At 49.0% G+C, this 20,629-nt stretch overlaps 1 protein-coding gene across 3 annotated transcripts; it reads left to right on the top strand.

Annotated features, from left to right (window-relative positions):
* Window positions 1–57: 57 nt before the first annotated feature.
* Dnaaf8 (dynein axonemal assembly factor 8) lies at window positions 58–17,518 on the top strand. Of its 3 annotated transcripts, XM_021233847.2 has the most exons (10): window positions 214–364; window positions 2,549–2,707; window positions 3,688–3,831; window positions 5,981–6,448; window positions 9,556–9,673; window positions 11,865–12,006; window positions 13,370–13,516; window positions 13,750–13,833; window positions 15,931–16,193; window positions 16,609–17,518. In XM_021233847.2, the coding sequence occupies exons 2-10, from the start codon at window positions 2,600–2,602 to the stop codon at window positions 16,668–16,670; spliced, it is 1,536 nt and encodes a 511-aa protein (XP_021089506.1). In that variant the 5' UTR covers window positions 214–364; window positions 2,549–2,599; the 3' UTR covers window positions 16,671–17,518. The 3 variants fall into 3 exon arrangements, with proteins under 3 accessions (XP_021089505.1, XP_021089506.1, XP_021089504.1); XM_021233846.2 differs by lacking the exons at window positions 214–364; window positions 16,609–17,518 and adding an exon at window positions 58–207 and having other exon boundaries at window positions 15,931–16,581; XM_021233845.2 differs by lacking the exon at window positions 16,609–17,518 and having other exon boundaries at window positions 15,931–16,581.
* Window positions 17,519–20,629: the final 3,111 nt, after the last annotated feature.

Genomic DNA, 20,629 nt, shown 5'->3' with positions numbered 1-20,629 from the left:
CGCTCAGCAAAGGAGAGGCGAGGCTGGTTGTGTCAGGGGCGGGTCGCCCGGTCGCGGCGGGTGGTCTTGTTCAACCCGGGGACAGAGCGAGTGGACCAGCAGAGCGGCCGGAGGCGAGTGGGAAACCGCGTGGACCCACGAGACGAGGGGTTGATCTCGGCTGCGGGCGACAGGGAGTGCGATCCTCCCCTCTTTTGGCGCCGGCAGGTTTGTCCCGCTACCTTCCAGTCACCTTGACGACGACGCCTGGCGCGGGGCGGGGCGGGGCCAACCGGCTTCCAGAAGAAACCGTGAGCCCGCCCGTGCTCTTTCGTCTGTGTTCAAGCTTTCCTTCAACCCCTCCGCTTTGTGCACCTAGAGAACGGTCAGTCTCCCCCGCTCTCAGGGAGCAGAGCTGAACTGTAGCCTCACCTCCGTGATTCCGTACCCCTCTGCCACAGCCCCTGCCCTGAAACATCCGGTATACCAAAAGCGTCCTCATCGGCGGCTCTCAGTTCGGGACCGCCAAGCCCCCACTCACCTCCCTGCTGTTGCCCTGGTTCGGCACCGCTAGCTTATCTGCCTGGTCCGCTAGGCCTTCACGCACACTTCTAAAGTCTCTTTGTCCAGAGGGTCGAGCAAGGTTTTTAGGGTGAGATACAAAGGGTAGGGTTGAGCCAGCGACTCATTTGAGTGATGATAACTAACAATCTCCTGGATAATGCATCTTAAAATCCCTAACTTTCAAAGATTTATTTTATTTTTAATTGCATGTAAGTGTGTGAAGGTGGGTATGTGTACTCGAGTGCAGGGACCAGAGGACACCAGAAACATAGGATCTCCCCGAGGTTGAAGTTACAAGTAGTAATGGTTTTGAGGACCGGATTCTGGTTCTCTACAAGAGCAATAAAGGACACTCTTAACTGCTGGGCCATCTCTTCAGCCCCTAAATCCCTTTTCTCAGTGCTGGAGAGTTGGAGTCATGTCCTATCCATTATATATGCAAGCCAAATGCTCTACCAAAGAGGTTCGTCCCTAGACCTTAACATTGATTCAGCCTCTCTTTGCTGTATACCAACCTCTCTAAGTCTAAAAATGGAGATAATAATGTTTGTTATATAGGAGATATGTGTGTGTGTCTTAGGGTTTCTATTTGTGTGAAGAGACACCATGACCATGGCAGTTCTTATAAAGGAAAACACTTAATTGGGGTGGCTTACAGTGCTAGAGAAGGAGCTGAGAGTTCTACATCTGAGAGATCCGAGGGCAAAAGAAGTGAACTGTGCCACTGGGCATAGCTTGAGCATAGGAGACTTCAAAGCCCCCTCACCAAGTGACACTTTCTTCAACAAGGCCACACATCCTATAGTGCCACTTCCTATGGGGGCTGTAGGGAAAAGGGGCCTGTCAAAGAAACACACTTTGGCCCTGCAACCAGAACCAAAGAAATGTACCCTGACCCTGAAAGCAGTGCCAAAGAAACACACTTTGTCCCTGGAATCAGAGTCAGTGAAAGAAATGCACCCTGGCCCTAAAATTGGAGCCAAAAGACTAAAAAGGAGCAGAGAAAGAAACACTTTGGTCCTGAAACCAGAGCCAAATCTGACCCTAACCCTGTGCAGAAAACTAACCAATCCTCGAGCAGAGCTCTAGCACTGAAATCGGACCAATCCCTACCCTGAAGAAACTTCCCGGCCCCCGAGAATCCCTATATAAACCCTGTGTATGTTCAGTTTGTCTGGTCCAGCTGCCTTCCAATAAACACCTTCGGATGAGCTTTGGGTGAAGATCTTTTGCAGTGACGGAGCAGAGGTAACCCTGGGCAGAGCAGAGCAGAGTGAGCAGGCCTGTAACACTTGCCAGGGAAACCTTCCCTTGGCAGAGCAGAGTTGTTACACTCGGCTCCCCCGCTCTCAGGGAGCAGAGCTGAACTGTAGCAACTTCGCTGGAGAAACCTGCCGAGCATAACTACTACTCTAGGCTAACATCCCCAGCTGGAAGACCCTCTCCTGCTGGAGCAGAGCCAATACCCTGGAGAAGCCTTTCTCTGAGGCAAGGCTATAAGCTGCCAAGCTTACTGCAACCTGTGGTGGTCCTTGGCTCCCAAGCTCCAGGAAACCTTTCCACCTGAGCTGTGTAACACTCAGTATTCTGTGACTCCCGAGTGCCAGAATACCTGACCCACTCCTATTTCGATCTGCCTGAAATGCTTACAGGAGCCATTTTCTTTCAAACCACCACATATGTATGTATATCCATGTCATAGATTTGTATCTATATGTATATCAATCAGTATATGCACCTCTGTTTTCATATACGCACATCATTAAGCACGTGACATGCATATATATACAGACACCATGCTCTTATATACTCCTCACTGTACACATCCACACATACAGTCCTGTTACCCAGTAAAACAAGCTTGCAGAACCAAAAGGAAGTTGGTGGCAAATGGAAATCTGCAGGTGTGTTTTCATCGTTAGATGATCAAGGCTTTGGAAGGCTACACATGCTTGTTTGTCCTTGGACAGCTAGACATTGCCAGCTCACCCTGTGTACTCCACAGGCTCCTCTGCTGATGTTATATGAAGAGAGGATTCTTTGAGCCCGGGCCTCTATGACATCCAAAGACAAAGATGTGGTGTCCTCAACACTGTCTCCCTGGGATGCCATCCTTAAGGCTGCCAAAGAGCAGCTGCCATCCCTGGATTCAGACTCCGCCCTGGTGAGCAAGAGCTTCTCCCTGAATGTTGACTGTCCAACTTGAGCAAGGACAACTTTGGGCTTTCCTTTCTAGAGACCCCACTCTGATCTATTGGGTTTGTTGTCACTCATCAATCCCTGGGATTATTTCTGGGAACCAACTTCCTTTAGGATTCTTCCTGGGCTTGCCAGAAATCTTGAGTATGGGTATTGGTGTTTTGTATCCTCTCCTGCAGTGGTCCTGACTCCCAGCTGGGACCCAGGTGGGCTCAATGCCAAAGCCCAGATCTTTCCAACTTGCTGTTGTGTTATGCTCAACTCTGTTGGGTCAGGTCAGGGCCAGTGCCAACCTCTGAGAGTCATGACCTTGCCAGGGCATCATGATAAGGACCTGAAGGGATTCTGCCACTTGAGGTGGTTTGGGTCACTGACAATACCGGTGGCCCATTTACACAGGTAAAGGGGACACCTTGTGATCCACTGCTCAGAGACTCAGCACACAGATTAGCATAGGACATTTAGAGTGAAGAACAAGGATTTTAGAAACAAGACAGCTGATTATGCCCTACCTGGGCTTTTGCAATGACGAACATGACAGAGCTGAAACTCGGGCATTATCCAGTGCATAGTGCATCAGAATAAGTAAATGATGGCAGTACCTCAGTGCCCTAGTGCTGTCATTGCTTTGTGAAGAAGTCCCTGTAAGGTGGCAGGCCAGTGTCAGCTAAGTGTTAAGTCAGTATGAAAGTGAGCTGGCCTACATTTCTAACTACCCCTTCACTACCATTATTCAGTGCCTGCATTGATGTAGCACCTGCTATGTGCAAGGTCTTGAGCATAGCCTGATGGAAACGGAAACTCACACCTCACCAACATGAGGTGGTGCTGCTGAGCCTGTTTTTGAGTTAGTCCTTTGTAGAGAACTGATCTTCCCAAATACGCCTGGGGAGGTGGGGCAAATCATGGCTGCCTTTTCCTTTGAAACCCCTGGTCTGTCTGCAGTCTGACTGTGAGGAAGAAGAACCCTTCATCTTTCAGCGAAACCAGCCCGTCCTGATTCCAGACCTGGCTGAGGAGCTGGCTGAAGACCCTGCTGGTGTTGAATCTGGAGCCTGGGTTGCTGTAGGGAGGAGTTCTTCACCTGAGGTCTGTGGGACACAGGCTTTGGAGACCTACTAAGCCAAGAATCCTGGAAGGGTGGTGGGGGTGGTGATTGCAAGTCTCACAAGGATTCCACCAACAGCATAGATCTAAAGTGCTTAAACCACTGGTTTTGCCTTTTCCTCCCCCCAAGAACAGCCTAGCATTGGAGTATTCAGCACATAAGCATGGCACCTGCCAACACTGTAAGCACATTTGGTTGTCTATCTGTTTTCGCCTGCTGTCTTTCTTATTTTCTTCCAAGACACTCTGTCTAGCCATTGTGACAGCTGCCTGTCTCAAATGTCCCTCCCTAACCTAGCTAATTCTTGACCGCTCAAGCTTGCTGAATGTTCAATGACAAAGTTCTCCAGCAGGAAGCAGAAGGGCAGTGTTCCATAAAGGCCATCACCATGGCGCCCAATGCTGGCTACCTTAGTAGGAGGTTGGGGGGAAGGGTGAAACACAGCACAGACTTGGGCTTCCCAGTCACAGGAACTGCCCATCCCCACCTTTTTTTCTCAGGTCCCTGGGGAACACCAAGAACTGTATCTAAACCCAATGATTCCTCCAGACCTGATGGCATAAGCATGTAATCTGAGCTACCTGGAAGCGGAAGCAGGAGCATCAAAAGTTTGAGGCAGGGGCTAGAGAGGATGGCTCAGTAATTAAGAGAGCTTGTTGCTCTTGCAGAAGACCCAGGTTTGGTTTCCAGCACCTGCATGGTAGCTCATAAGCACCTGGAACTATGGATCCAGTCCCACTTTTGGCCTCTGTGGACTCCTGCACACAGATGGTACACATAAACATGCATGTATACATATAAAATTACAAAAAAAATAAAACTCCAAAACATAAGTGGCTTGATGATGAGAATGAATTGCTATCTTAATAGATCCGATCTGCAGCTTTTATCTTTGGCTACCCCAACCTGTCAAACTTGTTCATTCTTCTTGATGTGGCTGTAACTAGCATACTTTCTGATGGAAACACTGTAGAGGCTAAAACCCATCTCTAAAGGCCAGTCTGGATTCCAAGAGCCACTCAACTGTAACATATAGTCTTCGTGCCAGCCGCCTGGGTCTGTTGCTGCTTAGCCCCCAAATAACACACGAGACACTGTATTAATTATGAAGCTGTTGGCTGTTTGCTATGGTTTCTTAATGGCTAGCTCTGACTTAATTATTAAACCATAATTACTATTTTATATATATATACACATATATATTTTTGGGGGGGGTTTCGAGACAGGGTTTCTCTATTGTTTTGGAGGCTGTCCTGGAACTCGCTCTGTAGACCAGGCTGGCCTCGAACTCACAGAGATCCGCCTGCCTCTGCCTCCGGAGTGCTGGGATTAAAGGTGTGCTTCACCAACGCCCAACTACTAATATATATTTTTATAAGGACCTATCTTTTTGAGGATGGCATCCTGAATGTCCTTTTTTCCCTGGGATTCACATGGCAACGACTCTCTTACTACATTTTCCAGAATCTTCCTAGACTCCTAGTCCCACCTATCTTGCTTCCCTATTGGCCAACAGTGTTTTATTCATTAACCAAAGAGAAACATACACAGAAGGACTACCCCCATCAATCAACTCTGAGTCATCTCCCTCTGCTCAGTTCTTCCTAGCATCATTGAGGCAAACTGGGTGTGCAAAGGCTGACCCATCTTCACACAACATTGTGTGAAGTCCAGCCCTCATAGAAGCAAGTGTAAAATAACACCCTTTGTCCTCCCCAGGAAAATCTGAAAGGCAACTAGGACTCTGGTCAGTTTAGGTGACATGATTTTCATGAAATGTTTTCTTTCCCATAAGGACTACTGGGAGAGGGGCAATAGGGAGTGGAATTGTTTTGGAAATATTGGCAATGTCTATATGACGTGACAAATTGTTAAACTAAAAAGTTTCAAAACAGGACCCATAAGATGCCTTGATGGGAAAAGGCACCTGCTGCCCAGCCTGATACTCTGCTTTCCATACTTGGGACCCATATAGTAGACAGAACTGACTCTCAGCTACCCTCTGACTCTTCTTAATCGTGCATATTCTCTGTGTGTGTGTCTCTTTCTGTGTCTGTCTGTCTGTCTACATATCTATCTCTAAAGTGTGTCTTTTCAGGTGCTCACAGAGGATGCCTCTTTTATCTCTAGCCATTTCTGATTCCTGAGAGACTCGCCATAGAACCCAGAAGTGGACAGAAGGTAGAACAGAAGGACTTGGCACTTCAGGAAAGAAAAGTCCCTGGCTGGGCTTGCCGGAGCTGTGTCAAGATCAGTCCTATTCTTGGGGAGGCTGAGGAGGGCCCACCCTGGCTGAAAGGCAACCTTAGAAACCTGTCTAACCCCAAAGAATCCCAGAGTCCCCCATGGACTTTCCAGGGAGAAGATACCACCTCTCCTTTGGAAGGAGAGCTGGAGACAGAGTCCTCAGATGTTAACAAGCACAGAGCCCTCCGCAGGGAAAGGCGGAAGATGATAGAGAAAGATATCCTTCAAAAAGTGACCCAGGCTGCCCACAACCCAGCCTGTGGTGACCAAGGCCAGACTCCAAAGTCAAGACCCCAGCCAGAAGCATCCTCAGAACAGTCTTGGGAAGGATGTCCTGTGCTCTCACTCCAGGTAGGTGTCTCCGTTGCTCAGCCTGCCCTCAGACCTGTACCTGCAGCATGGCCACAGTCCCGCCACACTGTTGAGGCTAGAGCCAGCCTCTCTAGGATCTTAGGCCCAAATCCCAGGTCCACTGGCCAGCAAGGAGCTACTGCTGTTACAGTATGTGGGGAGGCTGGCATGGAGCACCCTCAGCAAGAATTGGTGGTAATAGGAAGAGAAGCCAACTCTAACCTTCTTTAGAGGATACATAGACATGACTCCATACAGTCATGCATTAGACAGAAGCAGGTGTCCAAGTCAGACTACGCACATTAGCAAGAACTGGCAGGGACACAGACAGAGTCGATTCTATGAGATACTGCAGAAGAGAAAGGAGTGTGAAGACTATTGTGAAAGTGGATCTGGAAACCACAGCAGTGACTCCTTGTCCCTCAAGGGTGAGTCTGTTTCCCACTGTGGTGGGTGGGCAGCCTTGGGACAGCACTGCTGTGATCTGTAAGGTTACCTTGCCCACTGGACAGGAAGGCTATGAAGAATACCCTGGTTAGCTGGGCAAACTCAGTTCCTTCCAGGTTGTAAAGAGAAGCCTTCTTGCCAGCCTGGTTCCAGAGCCACATCAGTCCCAAATAAACACACAGGAGGCTATACTAATTATGAAGCTGTTGGCCTTGCTGTTTCTTACTGGCTAACTCTGACTTAAGTATTTATCTCATAATTGCTAATCTAAGTATTTCTCTTACCGGAGCTAAGTTCCAGGCTTCTTACCCCTATGGCAGCTACATCTTGACTCCCTGTGTTTCTCCTTCCCAGAGTCCTCCTCGACTCCTAGTCCCACCTATCTTGCTTCCCTATTGGCCAACAGTGCTTTATTGACATAATCACAGGACTTCCCCCATCACCAGGTGGAGGTGGACATATTGGAAGATGCTCCAGTCTAGCATGGGAAGGCCATACACCCCTATATCATGTCCTTTAACAGCTTACAGAATGTGAGCACACAGACATGCACAGAATTCTTCTTTACTGTCTACATAAGCTAGCAATTTCGTCCTGACCACCCTCACAGCTTTCATTCTTCCTCATTTATATGGCTGCAGAAATTGGAAAGGTTTCACTTAAGCATTCATTGTAGGTTCCTTGCTTCCTCTCCATCTGTGCCTGTAGACCCATCTGGGTCAAGCTCTCCAGTTTGAGCACCTGCTAGAACCATTGGGTTCTTAAAGTTGAAAAACATTTTAAACATCTTAAATTGGTATGAACCTGACAGTTCAGACAGAGGGGAAGGGCAGGATGTGCATTGGTTGGTAGATTGTTTGCCTTGCATGCATAAAATGCATGTGATGATATAGGCCTGAAACCCAGAACTTGGGAGGTGAAGGTAGGAGGATCAGACACTCAAGGTCAACTTTGACTACATAGAGATTTCAAGGATAGCCATAATGAGATCCTGGTTGAAAAAAACGGGTTCTCCTCCAGGTTAGCCATCTTTGTACCAAAAAGTGTTGACCCCAAAAAACTTAAGGAAGAAAGTGTTAAGAAATGCAGGTCTAGCTGGGCAGTCAGAAGGCAAAGGCAGCCTGGTCTACAGAGTGAGTTCCAGAACAACCAAGGCTACACAAAGAAACCATGTGTATTGGTGTGGTGTGGGTGTGGGGGAGAATGCAGGTCTCACCGCATAGGATGGGCTTAGTGTATAATCATTTACAACAGACAGTGCATTCATACACTAAATACCCAAACCCCAGCACCACTCCATTGTGCAAAGCAAGCAAGATACCTGTTTGGAGCTAGGTGACAACAGATTAAAGAGCTATATACTGTCAAGATTTATATTATGGGATCTATAGGAAGAAGGGGCTAGCTACTAAGGGGGCATACTTTTTTGTTTTGTTTTGTTTTGTTTTGAGGTAGGGTTTCTCTGTAGCTTTGGAGCTCTGGAACTCACTCTGTAGACTAGGCTAGCCTTGAACTAATAGAGATCCGCCTGCCTCTGCCTCCCAAGTGCTGGAATAAAAGGTGTGTGCTACCACTGCCCAGCTTTGGGGGCATAATTTGGATTGCTCTCTGTTTTGACTGATGAGATTGTATATTCATTTTTCCTACTGCCCATGTTCCTTTCCCATAATGCATCAATTTTAATCATCCGAATGCCAATTATGCACAGGTACAAGATTGCAGTAAATAGGGGGTTTTCCCTAAAAGGTTAGTAGAGACAGTTCTTCCTTTCTAACTAAACATCCAAAACCAGTTTAGGCAAGATAACCCCTTCTTCATACCTAGATACGCTGGGAATACACTTTAATGGAAACTGTCTAAATTTGATTATTACAGAGTTGAGGGGGCAAGATTTATACTATCGTCCAGAGAGATGTCGCTTGATGCAGGTGGGGAGTTTTAGGGGAGTTTTGAGGTTGCCAGGTGCAGTGTTTGAAGAGTTGTGCATCTGTTTAGTACATGCAGGTGAATGAACTACATCGCCAAATTACACTTGGGGTGTGGACAACCAGAAACCAAATGGAGGAGAGTGTCCCAAGCTAAACTGTTTCCTCTGTTTGCCTGCCTCACTACAATGGATAGCTCATGTTACCTTCTCCTGGCTGCAGCTGCTATAAAAGTAGGGGATCCTACTGTATCTGGGGCAGCTGACTTATCTGGCCCATGTTTGAAAGAAGAATGTGAATTGAGGAAAGAAATAGACAAGAAACAGAAGATAGAGTGGGGAGGGCATCCAGTAAATACTGTGATCAGCCCCGTTTATTACTCAAAGCTCTTGTGTACACCAATCAAAAGGGGGAAAGGCAAAAGACTTACTTACCGTGATACAAGGAACAGACAAATGTAATTACCTCCTTAATACCCAAAACATCAAGTAACCACACCCTGAACCAAATATCCTGTTGTCAAGGTAAGATATCCATTGGATACACCTTAGATCAAATATCCCATTGTCTAGGCAAGGCATAGAATAGCCACACCTTGTGTGTTTTAACCTTGAAGGAGCAATAATGGATTGAACTCTGTGACTTTAAGTCAAGATGGAATGGAGCCATATGTGGGCCTCCACACTACTGCAGGACCTTCCTGCAGCCTTGTAATCACCAGCTTTCTCATTTCAGCAACTTGAAGACTGGGATTTGGATTACATCCTTCAGAGTCTGCCAGGGCAACAGGACTGCCAGGGTGACAGTGCTCCCAGAACTGCGTGGTGGTTAGCTGACCGCTGCCAAAACCAAGGTCTGACCTTCAGCACAGAAGTGAGAGTGAATCCCCCTAAGTAACTCTTTCCAGGGCTCTCAGTGGCAGGGGCTGTGGGGTGGCCACGGCTCTTGCCCCTTACTCTCCTCAGCACATTCATTGCCCAGTCTTACAAAATACTTCATTCATTCATCATACATATGGCTGCCTGCTCAGCCAGGCACGTTCAGGCCTTCAAATTGACCTGCCCTGTGGTCTACCCTTTTTCTTCCTCCGGCTTCCTTCTTTTTCCTGTTCCTCTTCTGGAGAAAAGCAGAGCCCGTCTCGTGCTCCCTTTCAGGCAGCTCCAACATTCACACATCCTCATCCAATTTGAAAATGAAGGCTGAGGATATCATACTCTCACTGTGCTCATGCCCTTGCTATGAACAGTTCTGTTTGTTTGTTTATCTATTTACTTAATTGTTTTGATTTTTTTGAGACAGGGTTTCTTTGTATAGCCCTAGCTGTCCGGGAACTCTGTAGAATGGGCTGGCCTCAAACTCAAGAGATCCACCTTCCTCTGCCTCCCGAGTGCTGGGATTAAAGGCGTGCGCTACCACCGCCTGGCTGTGAGCAGCTCTGTAAAAGGCAGGCACTCCCCAGTTCTCCCCACTCATGCAGGCCCAAGAGAGATGCACACATCTGAGCTGAGGAGCAAGGACAAGCTAGGTATCTACATCCAATTCCAGACCAGACTCCACTGGACTGACAGCCACTGGGATTTTTGAAGCAAGAAGTTTTTTAAGTTTATTTTGATTTTTCTTCTATGTAATCGTTTTTCCTGTAGGTGTGTATGTGCCACCACATACACATCCATGCATGCACCAAGAAAAGACAGCAGAGCCCCTGGAACTGGAGTTAGATACAGTTGTGAGTCACTGCGTGGGTGCTGGGAATTGAACCCAGGTCCTCTGCAAGAGTAGCAAGTGCTCTTAATCATTGAGCTATCTCTCTCCAGCCCTACCTCTGTATTGCTTTTGAGACGGGGTCTCACTGTTTAGCCCTGGCTGACATAGAACTTGGAACTCGATGTATTGGCCAGATATGTTGAATGTAAAGAGATCTGCCTACTTCTGCTTCCTGAGTAGTGATATTAAAGGTGTGTACCACCATGGCTTTTGTTTTGAGACAAAATCTCACATGTAGTGCACACTGGCCTGGAACTCTTGGCAATTCTCCTGCTTCAGATTTCAAAGCTGCTGCCACTAATGAGCATGTGACAGTATGTCCTCTTCTGGGTGTGGTGGAACAGGTCCTCTGCAAGTCTGGCAGGCATGTATAATGAACGCCTTCTCTGGAGGGTGGCAGCCCTCTCTGGAAGGTGGCATGGTACAACCTGCTCTCTATTTTAAATGCTCATGGCTCTTTGATCAAACTGATCCTTTCTGTTTAGTTTTATTTTGATGAGACATGTAGCCCAAGCTGGCTCAGACTCATTATGTAGCTGAAACTGGCCTTGAACTCCTGAACTTCTTGCTTCTATCTCCCAAGTGGTGAGATTGCCACTTCCACCAGACAAGCTATTCCATTTGGAAATTTTCTTATGTGAACACATACCCCAGGATGTTCACTGCTGTGCACTTTAAAACTGAAAACTTGCCTGGCCATGGTGGCACACACCTTTAATCCCAGCACTTGGGAGGTGGAGGCAAGTGAATCTCTGAATTTGAGGCTCACCTGGTGTACAGAGTGAGTTCCGGGATAGCCAAGGCACACAGAGAAACCTTGTCTCAAAATAAAACTCCAAAAACAAACAAACAAAAACTCTGAAAACTTGTAAACAGCCTATATTCAGTAGGGGTAGCTAAATCAAGCTACTCAGAAACACTCAGCTCAATGAACAAAGTCTATTCATAGAAAGACATAGTGTGTAAAAAGATGAATGGGGGAGCTAGGGAGGTAGCTTAGTGACAAAATGCTCGACAGCATGCCCAAGGCTCTGGATTCTACCCCCAGTGCCCCCCATCCGTGAGACACATGCACACACATCTGTTCAGTGTGGTCACCTGTGACCCTATGTCACAAGGCTCAAGTATAGCAGCCCCTGTTGAAGACATGACTACCCCCTGACTTTGCCAAGTGGAGCCAGAAGCCTCAGAAAGATCTGGGTGGCGCACATTGGAGCCTGAAGCTCAGCCTCTGAGAGGCAGACCTGAACTAAGCAACCCCCTCTCCTGGCGATCTCCAGGGCACACCATTGGACTCTCGCAGGACACACTCCTGGACCAGCTGGCCCTCCTGTGTGCCACTCAGTCCAGCGTCTGCAACCCTACCTGGAAGGTTTCTGCTGACAAACCCAGAGACACAGAAGAACAGGGATCCAGAAGCAGGTGGGACTTCCCACCAGCCACACCCACAGCCAGTTCTTCAGAACCTGCCTGTCTCTAGGCAGTGTTAATTGGGCCTATTGGTGGGACACTTGGCATGTACTTTCTCTTTGAATATGGCATCTAATTAGGCAAATGCCCCATTATCTATTTTTACTGATGGGGAAACTGAGGTTCAGATTGCCATGTCCCTCCCAGGCCATCAATGGCAGAGCTGCGTGTGGAGCCCCAAAGCTGTGTCTCATCCCTGAACGCTATAGGCACTTTCTCTTAGCCTCCCACATGACTTCCCTGGGAGCAGCAGAAGTATCACAGAATCCTGCCCCTCTGGCCAAATTGATTGGTCTAGCCTTGGTCAGGTGAACCCAGCTTGGGTCAGAGGATGCAAGGGCTGTGGGCGGCCACCTGTCCTTCAACAGAGAGAAAAACAAGGTGGGGCAGAGTGAAACTGGGGATGGCAGAGATGGAGATGGGGTCCCCTGAAGCCCGAGATTCCCACCTTTCCCACACTGCTGCTTCTGCTGTTATCAGGAGTCTGGGGACTTCCCCCTGAAGGTGTGGGCTCTGCCTGGCTAGCTGAAGGGACAGACATAGGGAGGCCTGTGCTTTCTAGTCTGAGAGCCACCAGCTCCACTGCGGATACAGCTAAGGGCATGAGAACTGCTGACTTTTATGGATCTACTTGGATGATTTAGCTTGTGTTAAGTGGTCTCCAACTGAGTGGAACAGACTGACAGTTTATGTTTGATAGAGGACTGAACTCAGAGCCTCACACACACTAGGTACATGTTCTACTCTACATGGTAACCCAAGTTGTCTTCTTACTGTTTATCGTTAAAGTCTTGCTAAGAGGCTGGAGAGATTGCTCAGTGCTTAGGGGCACTGGTTGTTCTTCCAGACAATACAGGTTTGATTCCCAGCACCCACATAGTGATTCACAACTGTCTGCAACTCCAGTTCCAGGAGATCTGATGCCCTCTCTGGCCTGTGTGAGTACTATGCATACAAATAGTGGATGAACATGTGCAGGCAAAACGCTCATACACAAAAATCTTTTTTTAAGTACATGTATAATCTTGCTAAGTTGCCTAGGCTGGCCTTGGACTTTCTATCTTCCTGCCTCAGCCTCTTGAGCACTTGGACAGGCCTGCACACAAGCCTTGTTGATACACAGCATGTCAGACTTGCTCAGTTCTGGGAAGTAGTGCTGGCCTCTTCCAAAGGTGGCATTGAGAACAGATGGGTTCCACGCGCCCACCAGCACACAACAGGCACACCTTCAGTAGCTGCCATGAGCACAATATTAGACCCGCCCAGCGGGTGGCCGGAATCACATAGAAGGGCCGTCTCACCCCTCCCATTGCAGAAGTGCTTTAGCAGAGCCTGGCTTTCAAACTGAGCCAGCCCAGAAGCTGGCAGGGAGTAGGCGGCTGAAGACAGAGCCTCCCACGATTTTCATCGACCTGCGGCAGACAGAGCCGTCAGAACCACAAGAGCACCAGTCCCAGGAGAGGTATGCTGGCAATGCTAAGAACTGTGCCGGCCTGCCGTGGGGATGGGGGGTGGCAAAGATCATCTTGGGTAAGCACATTGTACTTTTCCTTCAGCGCATGGCAGGAAGCCCATGCTCCCTTAGCTTTGGCTGGCTACTATTCCTCTTGGATTCCCAGGGAGGTCCCTAGGTGAGGGGCAGTTCTGGAAATGTGGCTGTGGCACATCCTGAGAACCCATTTCTTCTGTTTGCAGCTCTGTATGTAGCTCCTCTGACAGCGAGGAAGAAGATGTGGAGGCAGCAGACGCAGTAGAGGGGGCAACCTCCCCGGACTGGAGGTAACCTTAGAGTCTCCTCCTCTGCATTGGAAGCTCCCTCCCTGTGCCCTGGTCCTCCTAGACATGTGGGCCAGCATCTGGTGTGGTGGGAGTGGGTATCATTGTGTTTTATAGCTTGGCATATAGGAAGCCTGTGTGGCCAGGCCTGCTGAATCCAGGCATCATGAGGGACATCAAGCTCTCCACCCAGCCTAGCCCCCACCCCAGCCTCTTTCCCCTGCTGCTGGTCCCAGCAGCAGTGAAGAGAAAATGGTGGGTCAGCTGTTAGCCAAATGTGAAAAGAGCTGTAAATTAAAGAGCAGTGCCCAATCAGGGGCATGCCTGAGGCCAGACTGTGGCCACAGGATGAATGAGAAGTGTGGGTCACAGCAACTCTGGGAATTTCAGAGCCCAGGCTGTAGAATGCGTAACAGAGCTGATATGTAGAATGTGGACGGACGTTCCAGGAGAACGCGGTGGGAAGTGTCTGGAGGGTCTCTGCCAGAGTCTGATACAGCAGCAGCTACACAAAGTGTTGGCTTTTCCTTTGCACCTGCTCCCACAACACTCCTGGCAAGGCCTTGCTCATTCAAGCAAAGGGAGCCAAGGTCAGTGTGTTCCTTTGTCCTACTCTGAGGCACTAGCTACCTTGTTGCCAGGTACCAGGCCTAGATCCTTCTATGAGGGCTGCAGCTCCAGCCAGGAGACTGGCCCTTCAGCTTATTGCTTCATCTCTTCAGGCCTTGATGTTTTCATCCGGACAGAGGAGAGACCTGAGGAGAGAACTGTAGTTCCTACCCCTGAGGACTCTAAGGCAATGCACATGGGAAATGCTGTGGATGCCAGCTATGTGGTGGCTCAGGTTTTGGTTTTGATTTGTTTTTTGTTTTTCGAGACAGGGTTTCTCTGTATTGTTTTGGAAGCTGTCCTGGGACTTGCTCTGTAGACCAGGCTGGCCTCGAACTCACAGAGATATGCCTGTCTCTGCCTCCCGAGTGCTGGGATTAAAGGCATACGCCACCAATGCCTGGTGGTGGCTCAGGATTTGGATGTTAAAAATGTTCCTTTTTGTATAGATGGGGAAATTAGCACACATCTGTAGACAATGCTCACCATAAGAACATCTCTGGTCCATGGTTTTGTTTTTTCCTTTCAAGACAAGAGTCTCACTCTGTAGCCAGACTGGTCTCAGACTCAGCTGTCCTCCTGCCTCACTGGGCCAGCCCACATGCTTTCCAGACATTTCCATCTGTTGGATTCAACCTAGCTAAGAACATGTTCTGTGGCCTCTACTGTTAAGTGGAGAGTCACCGTGTTGGTGCAACTGCTTCTGGCAAAGGCTTGATGCCTGTCTTAGTCAGGGTTACTATGGCTATGATGAAACACCATGACCAAAGCAACTTGGGAAGGAAAGGGTTTATTTCACTCATAGTTCCATGTAACAGTTCATCACCAAAAGCAATAAGGGCAAGAACTCACACAGGAGCTGATGCAGAAGCCATGGGGGAGTGCTGCATACTGGCTCGCTCCTCACGGCTTGCTCAGACTGCTTTCCTACAGACCCCAGGACCACCAGTCCAGAAATGGCACCTGCAATGGGCTGGGCCCTCCCCCATCAGTCACTAAAAAATGCCCTACAGTTGGATTTCATGGAGACCTTTTTTGTGTGTTTGGTTTTGGTTTTTTGTTTTTTGAGAGAGGGTATCTCAGTGTAACATCCCTAGCTGTCCTGGAACTCACTCTGTAGACGAGGCTGGTCTTGAATTCAAAGAGAACCACCTGCCTCTGCCTTTGATTGCTGGGATTAAAGACATGCACTACCACCTCCCAGTGTTGGAGGCATTTTCTTAATTGAGGCTCCCTCCTTTCAGGTGACTTTAGTTTGTGTTGAGTTGACATAAAACTAGCCAGGACAGTGCCCATTGCTAAGGGGAAAATCCACAAGGACTGTCATCTCCCATGCTTCCCAGTCAGACTGTGGCGGCTGCCAGACGCTGCTGGATGCATGCCCTTGCTTTGGAGTGGGAACTGATACTACATATGACATTCCTCCTTTTTCAGGGTTGGGAGGTCTGGCCTTCAGGTGCCAGGGGTTAGGTTGGTTTTTCTGTGTCACAGGGACTGTACAGGGAAGAGCCAGCTTCTCCAGCAGCTGAGGGCATTTCGGAAGGGGGCTGTTGCATCCCAGATATCTACCAGTGACAGTCCTGGAGGCCAAAAGGCTCAAGCCCCAGAAGATACAGCTGGATTACAAACTGGGAGGAAGAGACACATAAAACTCTGGGCTGAGAAGCAGAATGTCCTGGATCTAGGGGACCCTCGGGACACAGCCTGCCAGAGAGGTGCTGCTACCTGCTGTGGGCCAGCTATATTCAACTCAGGTAAAGGATCTGAAAAGCAGGCCGGGTGGCAGATTTCTAGCCACACAGCCCTGATGGTCCTTCTACAGCCCACCTGTTTTTAATAGCATGGGCCTTTGGGGTCTGGGACCCTCACTCTGGACCCCACCCAGCCAGTTTAAACACATTTAAACCTCTTTGTTGGTGGTGGTGTTGGGAACTGTATCCAGGGCCTCATGCATACTAAGCAATTACTCTAGCACTGAGCTTACATCTCCAGCCCCCATATTTAATCATATTTATAGTTTCCTATAGAAACTTTCCCGGGTTCTTGGATTTCTGGTATTTTGTGTACCTAAGTTAAAACATACATATGTCCATACCCATGCAGACTTGATGTACTTTTTGAAAAAAGGGGCAACAACTGAAATTTGCTTTCTTTATTTTTTTACCCAAGACACAAAAGCACACATAGGCTCCAGGTCATTCCAAGTTGAAGGTGGCACTGATCTTTGCTAGTCTGGAGATACCTACCAGCAATTCCAATACCAGAAGTCACACTGTGAAATGCAATGGTACCCACTCTCCCTCCTTGGTACCCAATGAAAGCCAAGATCTGGTCCCCACAGGGGACACCTGAGCCTCCTCCACCTGGTTACTTTGCAAGACATGTCTCCCCTCCCCAGACTCCATCTTTAGGGTCTTTCTGTACCTGCTTCCTCAGCCCCTTTGATTTCCTGTCTCCTCGTCTCACCAGAGTCTTCCCAGGCCTGCTCCACAGAAGAGCAGAGAAACCACTACCAAGGCAGGGCTTGGGTGGCATGGCAGGGTTCACGTGGCATTCAGCTGTTTTAGCATTGAGCTGTGGCAGGAGTGTTGGTGTGTGTGTGTGGGGGTGTCACTGCCAGTTGTCCTGCTCCTGAAGATAGACAAGGATCTTCATGTCAAGTCCTGAGCCACACAAAGGACAGGTCCTATGGCAGAATTACAGACAGATCACTGTTGTCAGTGGTAGCCAGCATCAAGTCTACAGAATTCTATCCCACAAACCCGTCTGATGCGGCCACGGGGACTGCACCATTAGGCCCAATCCCAAGACATACCCTGTAGAAGCCACATGTAAGTCAGGCCTCCACCAAGGCCACAGGCAGCCTCCCTGTAAGGGAGGCCAGGCTGCCCTGCCAAAGTGCAGAGGTCCAGGGCATCACAGCTCCACCTTCTGCCCAGCAGCTTCCACCTCATCCACTTTAGCCATCAACAAGTGCCTTGTTCCTAAACCCACTTTCTCCCAATTCTACCCCACTTAATGCTAGAAAACCTGTTGAGAATGACACAGTGATAGGAAATAAATTCTTCTGCAATTTCAACTGTGCCTGTCAATCACTGGCTTTCAAGGAAGTCTGGAGGGTGGTGGTGGGCAAGCAGACCGGGGTCCAAAGCCAGATCTACCACCTGGGCAAGGTCACCAAGCCTCAGAAGACCATGCAGGACATCAGAGGGAATGAGAAAACAAGCACAAAAGGACTAACAGTGGGGTCTTGGGACTGTAAAACTGACCGTCACCTATATAGGACCAGGGGCATCTCAAATTCTAGGTTTCCTCATCAGGAATGACAAGGCCATGAGGTGAAGACTGGATCCCAAACACGAACGGCCCCAGTAAGCAGTGTGTGGTGGGGAAAGGACTCCGTATGAGAAGCCCAAGAAATGCTCATGCCCATCAGATGGCTCTCTGCCATCAGCAAGGACAGGAACCTAGGGCTGGGGTTACATAGCCTGTGTCAGCTGCTCATGGGCAGGGCCCCCAGTGCCTCTTCTGTTTCTGTGTGCACCCGAGTGCTCTTGAAGATGGTTTAGGAGATACATACCAAAGCTTCGTTCTCTAGAGAACATGGGGTCAGGACAAGGACTGGCATTTATTATGAGAGTGAAGAAAAACCAAGAAACAATCCTGAGTAATGGTGAAAGCATAAAGTAGGTGACAAAATGAAACAACCAAAATGACAAGGGCTGGGGAGAGGGCTCAGCAGGTAAAGGCACTAGCTGCTAAGTCTGGTAACCTATGTTTGCTGCCTGGGACCCACAGGTGGCTGGAGACAGCCAACCTCTGACCTCCACATACACGCGGTAGCACACACCTCCTGCACATACATACACATGATACAAATGACAAACCGGGCGGCGGTGGCCCAATCCTTTAATCGCAGCTTTCAGGAGCAATAGGCAGACAGATCTCTATGAGTTCGAGGCCAGCCTGGTCTACAGAGCAGGACAGCCAAGGCTACACAGAGAAACATTGTCTCGAATCCCTCCCCGCCTCCGCCCCCCCAAAAAAAAATCCATTCACCTATCTTAGTAAAAGTGTACCTACAACACCGAGTTTTAGGCACTCAAGTAGGGACCGACACACAAGAAATCCAGAGATGGAATGGGAAACCAAACCTTTACTCCTACAGTTAGTTTAGTTCCCAGTACTAACCCAGGGGTCCAGTCTCCTTCGTCCTGTCTTTGAGGATGAACAGCGGGGCTCACACAGTAAACAGGATTCCCTGAACTTGGCCTCAGTCGACAGGTCTGCCCAGGCTCCGCCCCTTCTTCCCTCTATAACCACAGGTTTATAGCGGGGATCCTCCCTAGTTGTCAGTCTTGTGCCCTGTAAGGGGCTGCGGAAGTGGCATGCTTAGACTGAACCGGCAACCGGACTACATTTCCCAGACGAAGGCGGGCCGAAGCCTGCTGGAGGAAGCTCCAAGAACTTGGGTTGGATGCTGGCATTGGTGGCGCATGCCTTTAATTCCAGCACGCGAGAGGCAGAGGCAGGCGGATCTCTGTGAGTTCGAGACCAGCCTGGTCTACAGAGCTAGTTCCAGGACAGTCTCCAAAGCCACAGAGAAACCCTGTCTCGGGGGGAAACTTGGGTTGGCCAGAGCTTTTTTTTTTTTTTTTTTTTTTTGGTCAGGTATTCTGGCACTCGGGAGTCACAGAATACTGTACTGAGTGTTACACAGCTCAGGTGGAAAGGTATCCTGGAGCTCCGGAGCCAAGGACCACCACAGGTTGTAGTAAGCTTAGCAGCTTACAGCCCTGCTCAGGGAAAGGCTTCCCCAGTGTATCAGCTCTGCTCCAGCAGGAGCGGTTCTTCCAGCTGGGGATGTTTGCCCAGTGTAGCAGTTTCGCTGGGGGGGGGGGGAGTTGCTATAGTTCAGCTCTGCTCCTGGAGAGCAGAGCGAAGTGTAACAACTCCGCTGTGCCAAGGGATGTTTCCCCGGCAAAAGTGTTACAGCCCTGCTCACTCTGCTCTGCCCAGGGTTGCCTCTGCCCCGTTGCGGCCGCCACCCAACACCGAAGGGGTTTATTGGGGGCGGGGAAGTTTTTTCAGGGTAGGGATTGGTCCGATTTCAGTGCTAGAGCTCTGCTCGAGGATTGGTTAGGGTCAGATTTGGCTCTGGTTTCAGGGCCAAAGTGTGTTTCTTTGGCACTGGTTTCAGGGTCAGAGTACATTTCTTTGGTTCTGTTTAGCCATTGGGCTTTACGCACTCTTAGCCTCAGTATCCTCAGTATCCTTGTATCCATGTTGATGAACGGGGATGTTCACTCTGAACTGTATAACTCACAGTCATCCGTTGACCTATGTGTTTAGAAGCTGCACATTAGGTTGTAGATACGGCTCAGTGGTTGAGGTCCAGAGGTTAAGAGGTTCCATAGGTCCTGAGTTAAATTCCTAGAAACCATATGGTGGCTCACAATTATCTATAGCGAGATCTGATACCCTCTTTTGGCATAAGGGAATGCATGCAAACAGAGCACTCATATATAAAATAAGTAAAAAAAAATTTTTTTTTGGTTTTTGGAGACAGAGTTTCTCCGTGTAGCTTTGGTAGACCAGGCTGGTCTTGAACTTACAGAGATCTGCCTGCCTCTGCCTCTCAAGTGCTGGGATTAAAGACATGCCACCACTGACCAGCTAAAGAAACCTTAAAGAGGAAGAGGAGGAGGAAGGGAAGGGGAAGGGAAGGGGGAGGAGGAACAGGAGGAGGAGAAGGAGGAGCAGGAGGGGGGAGCAGGAGGAGGAGGGGGGAGCAGGAGGAGGAAGAAGGGGGAGCAGGAGGAGGAGGAGGAGCTGTAGAGAGCCGGGTAGTGGTGACCATGCTTTAATCACAGCACTCAGGAGGCAGAGGCAGGCAGAGAGTTCCAGGACAGCCAGGACTACACAGAGAAACCCTGTCTCAGAAACAAGCAAACAACAAAGCAGACCTGCACACTGGCCGAGCTGAGTGGCTCTGGCCTCTCATGTCAGAAGGTTTGCTGCAATGTCAACATCACCCTGGGTTACATTGTGAGATCCTGTCTCAAAACTCAAGACAGCACAAATAAAAGCTTCAGGCTGAGTTCCCCTCCTCCTACTTCCAGATGAAACCTTAGTTTTGGCCCAGTCACTCCTGAGCTGTTTTTGCTGACAAACCTCCCGTTTGTGCTAA

The sequence above is a fragment of the Mesocricetus auratus genome, unplaced genomic scaffold (genome assembly GCF_017639785.1).
Source record: "Mesocricetus auratus isolate SY011 unplaced genomic scaffold, BCM_Maur_2.0 Super-Scaffold_100007, whole genome shotgun sequence".
Taxonomy (NCBI): domain Eukaryota; kingdom Metazoa; phylum Chordata; class Mammalia; order Rodentia; family Cricetidae; genus Mesocricetus; species Mesocricetus auratus.
This window is presented reverse-complemented; position numbering and strand designations above follow the sequence as displayed.